The sequence below is a fragment of the Chlorocebus sabaeus genome, chromosome 15 (assembly GCF_047675955.1).
Source record: "Chlorocebus sabaeus isolate Y175 chromosome 15, mChlSab1.0.hap1, whole genome shotgun sequence".
Taxonomy (NCBI): domain Eukaryota; kingdom Metazoa; phylum Chordata; class Mammalia; order Primates; family Cercopithecidae; genus Chlorocebus; species Chlorocebus sabaeus.
Genome location: NC_132918.1, coordinates 24,261,654 through 24,270,683, shown reverse-complemented (window position 1 = coordinate 24,270,683; position 9,030 = coordinate 24,261,654). Strand labels below are relative to the sequence as shown.

Sequence of the window (9,030 nt, the reverse complement as noted above, 5' to 3'; positions counted from 1 at the left end):
ACAGACACATACTATATCTAACTATAGACACTTTTTGTACAATAAACAATGGGGCATGCGGCAAGGCACAGTGGCTCACTCCTGTAATCCCAGCACTTTGGGAGGCCAAGGCAGGCAGATAACTTGAGGTCAGGAGTTCGAGACCAGCATGGCCAACATGGTGAAACCCTGTATCTACTAAAAATACAAAAATTAGCTGTGTGTGGTGACGCACACCTGTAATCCCAGGTATTCAGAAGGCTGAGGCAGGAGCAGGAGGATTGCTTGAATCTGGGAGGCGGAAGTTGCAGTGAGTTGAGATTGTGCCATTGCACTCCAGCCTGGGTGACAGAGGGAGACTCTGTCTCAAAAAAAAAAAAAGAAAAAGAAATGATAGGGCATGCTTTAACCGTCAGTATACAGACCTATACATTCAATTTGTCCTATCCTGAGTGCAAATTTTCAATGCTTAATTAGCATAAATAATATACACTCCTTTGTTCTGCAATTTAAAATATCTTGACTTCTTTAGTAAACTACTCAGTGAATTTATTCAATGGCATATATTCCCTTGCCAAGCATGCTAATAAATGCAGCTCTGTAATTTTTTTAATTGCAAAAATAAGATAGATGGAAAGTACAACCATTTCTCTTCTGGAATTGAACAATTTCCCTACTAATATGTTAATATTTCTGGGTCCAGGGAAGGGTTGCCCTGTCCCCAGTGGTACACAACCTAACTTTAGACTTCTATGCATCCAGGTTTTTAAAAATTTTTTAATTACAGGAAAGGTAATTCACATATGTACATGTTTGTGGATAGTTGAGAAAAGAGGTGGTGAGGGAGAGCAAGAGTCGAATGAAGAATATAATTCGAAGACATTACATAAATAATTACATTATTTTACATTTTGTTTCTTGGTAGCAGCATTCTGTTTCTATTATAAAGTGTTTTAAAGTGACGGAGCCTCTCATTTTAAGATTCTTTCTTGCCTTTATATAAAAAACAAAGAGACCAATGATTTTCTGTGCTTATTTTAATATCTCATATTGACATTAAATTCATATTTTAATTAGGAAACATAATATTGTAAACTATGGTGTACAGTGTTTCAAAATTTAATTCATTTAAAAAAGATACCTTTTTACAAGTGGTAATGAAAATACATGTGACTAAAAGCAGACCACTGATAATTTTGGGTGGAAAAAACTTAAATTTATTAAGGAAAGAAATAAATTGAAGCAGGACATTGTTTTAATATGCATATAATTAATTGTAGAACTGTATATTGTGAAATTTAATTAAACACGTTCTAGCCATTTGGATTTTGAAATGCTTGGTAAAATACTAAGTTAAAGATGTGAGGAATCGATATTACCCTTCCAGCATTTTTGTTTCAGCTACATAATAGCTCTCTTAGTAGGTATGTAAGAAAGCTCCTGATATTTTTGCCTTGATCTAAAGGAAAATAAATGTTCTATAAAGGGTAAATCTATTAATTAGAGACCCACACAACTTTCTTTCTTGCTAGTGTAATCGTTAAATTGATTTTTCCAGTCCATCATGTAATTGCTCCAGCGATGGAATCCTGCTTTCCACTCCCATTCTGCTTCATCAATATTTCCTGTAAAACACAGAATAAGTTGTATTAATCTAAATTTTAATCTGTTTCATTAATTGAAAAACAATTTAGAATACAAAAGCCGTTTTCTCTAACTACACTGTACAGCATTATTTTCTTTTTTCACTTATTCTTTATTATTTATTATTAGCTCTCTCTGCCTGAAAAGAGATTTTAATAAAATCTTTACAGATTATGTGAAAATGCAAACAATATATATAATTTATGTAAAGTGTAACATATAAAATGGAAAATGAGTTTATATATTGTATTATGCATAATTACATTACATATATTTTCTTTAGTTTTCAAGAAGATATGTAGATATTATGCTCTTCTCTTGACCTGTTTTAAAATACCATAAATTTAATGGTCTAATTTACATATATAGTTATAAAACATAATTATTTCTGATGAAAATTATATATGAATACAGTCATCCTTAATATTTGTGGGGAGTTGGTTCTAGGACCTCTCAGGGATACCAAAATCCTCAGATACTCAAGTCCCTTATGTAAAATGGCATAACATTTTCATATAAGCTATGCACATCCCTAGATAATTTATACCTAGTATAATGAAAGTGCTATGTAAATGTTTATTATGTTATATTGTTTAGGGAATAATCACAAGAAAAAAATCTGTATATGTTTAGTATAGATGCATTTATTTATCAAATGTTTTTGACTCATGGTTAGGTAAATCCATGGATGTGTAATCCATAAATACAAAGGGCAGACTGTATTTATTAATGCATAAGGATAACTTTGTAATTGTCATTCCACATAGATTTTACCCTTATTATAATACATTATTTTATTATTATTTTTTGAGACAGAGTTTCACTCTTGCCACCCAGACTGGAGTGCAATGGCGCCATCTCAGCTCACTGCAACCTCTGCCTCCTGGGTTCAAGAGATTCTCCCTCCTCAGACTCCTGAGTGGCTGGATTACAGATGCATCACCACCATGCTTGGCTAATTTTTGTAGTTTTGGTGGAGATGGGGTTTCACCATGTTGGTTGGCCAGGCTGGTCTCGACCTCCTGACCCCAGGTGATCCGCCCGCCTCAGCCTCCCAAAGTGCTGGGAATACGGTCATGAGTCACCATCCCCGGTCAATACATTTTGGAAACAATGTTTAGTCATTGTTTCAGCCACTTACTGTGAAAGCAGTTTATTAATTGCGTTGTAAAATAGAAAGATGAGTAACATAATTTCTGTTTTCAAGTAGTTTGCAAAGTATATGCATGTGTTAGGAGAAAGGAGTGTGTAGGCAGGAATAGTGTGAGGTGGTGAACCACAAATGGTCTACATATTTCAAGAACTTTGAAATTCTGATTTATATGGAAGTGTATTGTTAAAAAATACAGATTATGAACAGTAAAAACTATTAAATTACCATGTTTTAAGACACATATTTCTGTTCCTGATATAAAGGCATAATAAGCATTATATATAACTGTGGTTTTCTTACTTTTAAAAATTTTAGAATGCTAAGCTACCAAAAAATTTTAAGTAATTTCATGTATACTGAAAGTAGGGACTGGCAACTCTTCTAATACATACTTTTCAGTTAGAAATCTTTGAAATTAATTAAACTTTGTAAGATATTACTTTGGAGGAGAAAATGTACTGACTCATTTTAAGCTAGTACAAAAATAAAAATACTTAAATATTTGTACAGACATTACAATATCCCTTGTAATTTAGGATATATTTAGGTTTGAAATGTTCATAATGCTTGGATATTGGAAAAATATTTGAAAGTTTACATAAAATGTTTCACTTTCATGTAAAATGGCTTTTAAAAAAGTCAATCACTATAATCCCTTTTTTTTGTGTGTGAATAATAGAACTTCTATAAAGGGTCAAAAAAGATTGCATGTGGAAGAAAGATGTTATATGTCACATCAAATCATCCACTTTTATGGTCTTTTAAAAAATAAATAAATGCTGTTTTCAATGTTACTTATATAAAATAAAAACTCTAAAGTCCAGAAAATCTTTTCTTGATAAATAAATTTTTGGTAATTTAAAATTTAGACCATGAATTGAATCGTTTTAGAAAGTGTCCTAGATCTGATTTTCTTTTCTTGTTCATGGAATAATACCAAATTCACTGATTTATATACATTTACATTTATTTCCTATGTGCCATAATCAAATGTCTATACAATTTAAATGCTTTTAAGTGCACGAATGCTCTATAAATCTAAATACTATTCTGCTTTAGAAATAGGGGGCATTGATTAAGACAATAAACTATGAAACATTTAATTATTTTCTAACAAAATCCGGAGAAAGCAAATATGCCATAAAAGTAAATACAATATTGAGTTTGAAATAAATCAAATTCAAAATTAAAAGTTTTCCTCTTTCATCTTCTTCTTTTTTAAGTCCTCCTCTCTTTCTTTTTTCTTCTTATTTCATATTGGCTTGTTTATTACTAAGACGACAAAATCTAGTCACAACTCAATTTTCATATTATTATCAACATCAGCAATATTCATGATTAAAAACCATCTAACTTAAATGGTTGGAACATCATAATAAAAAAGTGAGGGCTGGCACATTATAAACAGAGATTAAACTTGATTAGCAAATTTTAACTTATTTAAAATTTGAGGGAATAAAGACCTTTATGATCGACAATGTATTTGCTTTACAATTGATTAATTAAAACATAATTATATTGTAGAACGGTCATAATGCTCAAACAATGTAAGTTTCTTAGAATTGTAACCTCAACCATAATGCAGGCTTCTAACTCAATGTACTTATTGTAAAGGAATCAATATATGTTTTGTATGAATTCAGAGATATAAAGGAAGAATAACGCTGCCACCGATGTTTCTTTTCATGCCTCATGGTGTCTGAAAGTCCATAAATGTAATGATAATAGCAACGTTGATTGTCATTCTCTAAGTATAAATATTTTTTATAAGAAAGGGAAAAATAATCAAATTCTGAATGAGAGAAGAAAAAGAAATGTGTAGAGAGAAAAAGAAAGTGGAGGCTTGATACTAAATTCACAGGTCAAATATTGATGTGATGTTTTCTTTAAAGAAGATAAAAATTAATTTTAGAAATAAAGAACCCTAACTTGTAGAAAGAGTTTTTTTTATTATTTTCTCTTCTTTATAGTGGTAACGTTTTGTGTTTTGGATACTGTGAACAAAATGGAAAGATTACCATAATATATTACGGTTTTAATTATATTTTATCAAGAAAAATGATGAATCAATTGATTGACCTTTCCAGATTATTATGTAGAGAGTAAATGTAAAGTCATCTTTATGCATACTACAATGATCATACTATATAATAATATGTATAAAAAGTGTCTTAATTCATAATATCAACAATAGGTCACATAGTATTTATCCATTGACCTCAGCTGATGGCATTTAAATAATACATGTAAAATACAGTAATATAGAGGAGTGAAAATAAAAGAACAAGGGCAAATATATAGCAGAAATGTAAATAAAAGAAACAAACCAGAGTTGGCAACATGTATAGCAGGTATGGTAACAATCAAGGCCAAAAAATAAATGAGTAAATAAGTATATATTAATAGGATTTTAAATCTTCAATATTAATAAAGCTTACAACTCTCATAATTATTTTTCAGAGAAATATCTTCATGATTGTAGAATTTCATGCATCTTTATTATTTCTTAAATAAAAATAGAGCAGAAATAATTAAGGACATTGAGGACCTTATTCATATAACTATGTAGTAAGAATACAGTTGATTTAAAACATATGTAACCTTAGAGATAGATAGTTTACTTTTGTCAAAGAAAAACAATGTGTTAAAAATAATGTGTTGTTACATTAATTATCACCCCAATAGAACTTACTAAATTTGCATTTAATATATAAATATGTAAAATAGGAAACTGTATAATTTATTTTTTATAAAATAAATTTCATGTCAAGATGTCAAAAGATCAAATAGACATATCAGTTAAAAAGATTATCTAATACTTAAGACAGTTTGTGAATATTTATAACTTACACATATGTATAGAGATATTAAAAAACAAGTTTCTCCAAAGCAAATCTCTGTGTGCAAGGGCAAAACAAATTTGCAAGTACAAATGTTTAAAAGAAAAAGTAAAAAATATACACACAGTTGACCTTGAACAACAGGAGTGTGAACTGCACAAATCCACTTATATGTGGATTTTCTTCCACCTCTATCACTCCAGAGACAGCAAGACCAACACCTCCTTTCCCATCCTCCTCCTCCTCCTCAGCCTACTCAATGTGAAGACGACAAGTATGAAAACCTTTATGATGATCAACTTCCACTCCATTTCTCTATCTTATGATTTTCATTTTCTTTACAACAGTTTACTTTATTATAATAATATAGCATATAATACAAATATTATTCATAATATATGGTAATCAAATGTTTATGTTATTGGTAAGGTCCAGTCAAGTAGGCTTAATTAGTCAACTTAATCAGTAGTTAAATTTTTGGGGATTCGAGAGTTACAGGCATATTTTCAACTGTGCAAGGGTGGTGCCCCTAACCCCCAAGTTGTTTTCCAGAGTCAACTGTTTATGCAAACATAGATGATATTTCCAAATTTGCATTCAGAGGCAAATTTACTAGTAAATCCTTTTCACTAAAACAAGAAAAAGCAATTTTAGATTAATTTTTAAAGCATAAATAAAATAAATATAAGAGAAGTGAATATATTCCTGATGCGAATGAACCAGCAAACAAAAGAAGCTATTTGGAAGAACGACCCTACCTCAGAAATGAAATTATCATGTTGATGCCGTAATAGTCTTACATACTCTAAGAAGACAAAGGTAAAAAATAAAACTCATGAATATAGTAAAAGCTTATACATTTATGAATCAATAACCAGAACATGTCAGTTTCCCATTTAAAATTACTAAATGGCTTTACTTAGGATATAATTTAAATTCCTAAGCATGATACACAAGACACTTCATCTCTGGTTCCTGCTCATCCACTTTGCCTTCACATTGAGATTCAGTGCAGGTATCTTCTCTTCTTAAAAGCTTTTCATGGTCCTGGGCCCTGACTCCACTTCACTGTGAGTAAGCAGACCCTGCCATTTTCATCTGTGCAGCTCTAGCTGCTAGTGCAGTTCCTGGCTCACAGCAACAGTGTATAGGCTCTGTAAATGTTACCAAATTAGTTGACCAAAAAGATTTTTTAAAAGATAAATTATATTTCTATTAGGTATCTTGTTATACATCTGATAAGATGTCCTGAAAAACATTCAGAAACTAGTTAACTGTCAACTACCTAGGAAAGATGACCCATTTAAAACCACCACAAATGTCTATTTAGAATTTTTTTTTCTCTTTCCATTTTTTATATTTTCATGGATAATTGCTATTAGGAACACTTCACATTAGTTTTCATTAATAAATATTTTGCAAGCCAGTCGCCCTCCGAACCTGCAAAATACTTGTGTTGGCTTTAAGAAAAATGTTAAGTGGTATTTTGGAGAGGGGATTATACCAGCATTACTCATACTCATTGTAATTTTGACAACATATTAATCTCGTACTATGGATGCGAGTACGCATTTTCCACTCTCTAGGAAAAGAAACTTTGAAAATTCTGCAAGGGAAATGGCCTTCGATAAAATTCAACATCCCCTCATGTCAAAAAGTCTCAGCAAACTAGGTATTGATGGAATGTATCTCAAACTAATAAGAGCTATTTATGACAAATTCATAGCCAATATCATATTAAATGGGCAAAAGCTGGAAATATTCCCTTTGAAAACCGGCACAAGACAAGAATGCCCTCTCTCACCACTCCTATTCACACAATATTGGAAGTTCTGGCCAGGGCAACCAGACAAGAGAAAGAAAGGGTATTCAAATAAAAAGAAAGGAAGTTAAGTTGTCTCTGTTTGTAGACAACATGATTCTATGTTTAGAAAACCCCATCATCTCAGCCCAAAACCTCCTGAAGCTGGTAAGCAAATTCAGCAAAGTCTTAGGATACAAAATCAATGTGCAGAAATCACAAGCATTCCTATATGCCAATAACAGACAAGCAGAGAGCCAAATCATGAATAAACTCCCATTCACAATTGCTACAAAGAGAATGAAATATGTAGGAACACAACTAACAAAGATGTGAAAGACCTCTTCAAGGAGAACTACAAACCACTACTCAAAGAACTAAAAGTACATAAATAAACGGAAAAACATTTCATCCTCATGGATAGGAAGAATCAATATCATGAAAATGGTCATATTGCCCAAATTAATTTATAGATTCAATGCTATTCCCATTAAACTACCATTGAATTTCTTCACAGAATTAGAAAAATCTACTTTAAATTTAATATGGTACCAAAACAGAGCCTGCATAGCCAAAACAATCTTAAACGAAAAGAACAAAGCTGTAGGTATCACGCTACCTGACTTCAAACTATACAAGGCTACAGTAACCAAAACAGCATGGTATTAGTACCAAAAGAGGCATATAGACCAATGACACAGAACAGAAACCTCAGGAATAACACCACACATCTACAACCATTTGTTCTTTGACAAACCTGAAAAAACAAGCAATGGGGAAAGGATTCTCTATCTAATAAATGGTGTTGAGAAAACTGGTTAGCCATATGCAGAAAACTGAAACTGGACCCCTTCCTTACACTTTATACAAAGATTAACTCAAGATGGATTAAAAACTTGATGGTAAAACCTCAAATAATAACAATTCTAGAAGAAAACCTAAGCAGTACCATTCAGGACAAAGGCATGGGCAAAGACTTCATGACAAAAATGCCAAAAGCAATTGCAGCCAAAGCTAAAATTGACAAATGTGGGTATAGTTAAACTGAAGAGCTTCTGCACAGCAAAATAAACTATCATCAGAGTGAATAGACAACCTACAGAATGAGAGAAAATTTTTGCAATCTATCCATCTGACAAAGGTCTAATATCCAGAATCTACCAGGAATTTAAAAAAAATTTATAAGAGAAAAACAAAGAACCCCATCAAAATTGGGCAAATGATATGAACAGACACTTCTCAAAAGAAGACATTTATGCTGCCAAAAAACATATGAAAAAAGGCTTAACATCACTGATCATTAGAGAAATAAAAATCAAAACCACAATGAGATACCATCTCACAGCAGTCAGAAAGGCAATTATTATAAAGTCAAGAAACAGTAGATACTGGTGAGGCTGTGGAGAAATAGGAATGCTTTTACACTATTGGTGGGAATGTAAATTAGTTCAACCATTGTGGAAGACAGTGTGGCAATTCCTCAAGGATCTAGAACCAGAAATACCATTTGACCCAGCAATCCCATTACTGGGTGTATACCCAAAGGAATATAAATTATCCAACTATAAACCATGCATGGCCAGGTGCAGTGGCTCACGCCTGTAAGCCCTGCA

The 9,030-nt window shown here is 31.8% G+C and overlaps 1 protein-coding gene across 2 annotated transcripts in view; it reads right to left on the bottom strand.

The window, feature by feature from the left end:
* Nucleotides 1–1,001: 1,001 nt before the first annotated feature.
* The window catches only part of BCHE (butyrylcholinesterase), a 69,940-nt gene continuing 61,911 nt past the window's right edge, over nucleotides 1,002–9,030 (bottom strand). Inside the window, exon 4 of one of the 2 annotated variants that reach the window (XM_007972203.3) lies at nucleotides 1,002–1,604. In XM_007972203.3, the coding sequence (XP_007970394.2) occupies nucleotides 1,480–1,604 (125 nt within the window). In that variant the 3' untranslated portion in view covers nucleotides 1,002–1,479. The remainder of the gene's footprint in view (nucleotides 1,605–9,030) is intronic. The other variant, XM_007972204.3, reaches the window with a different exon arrangement.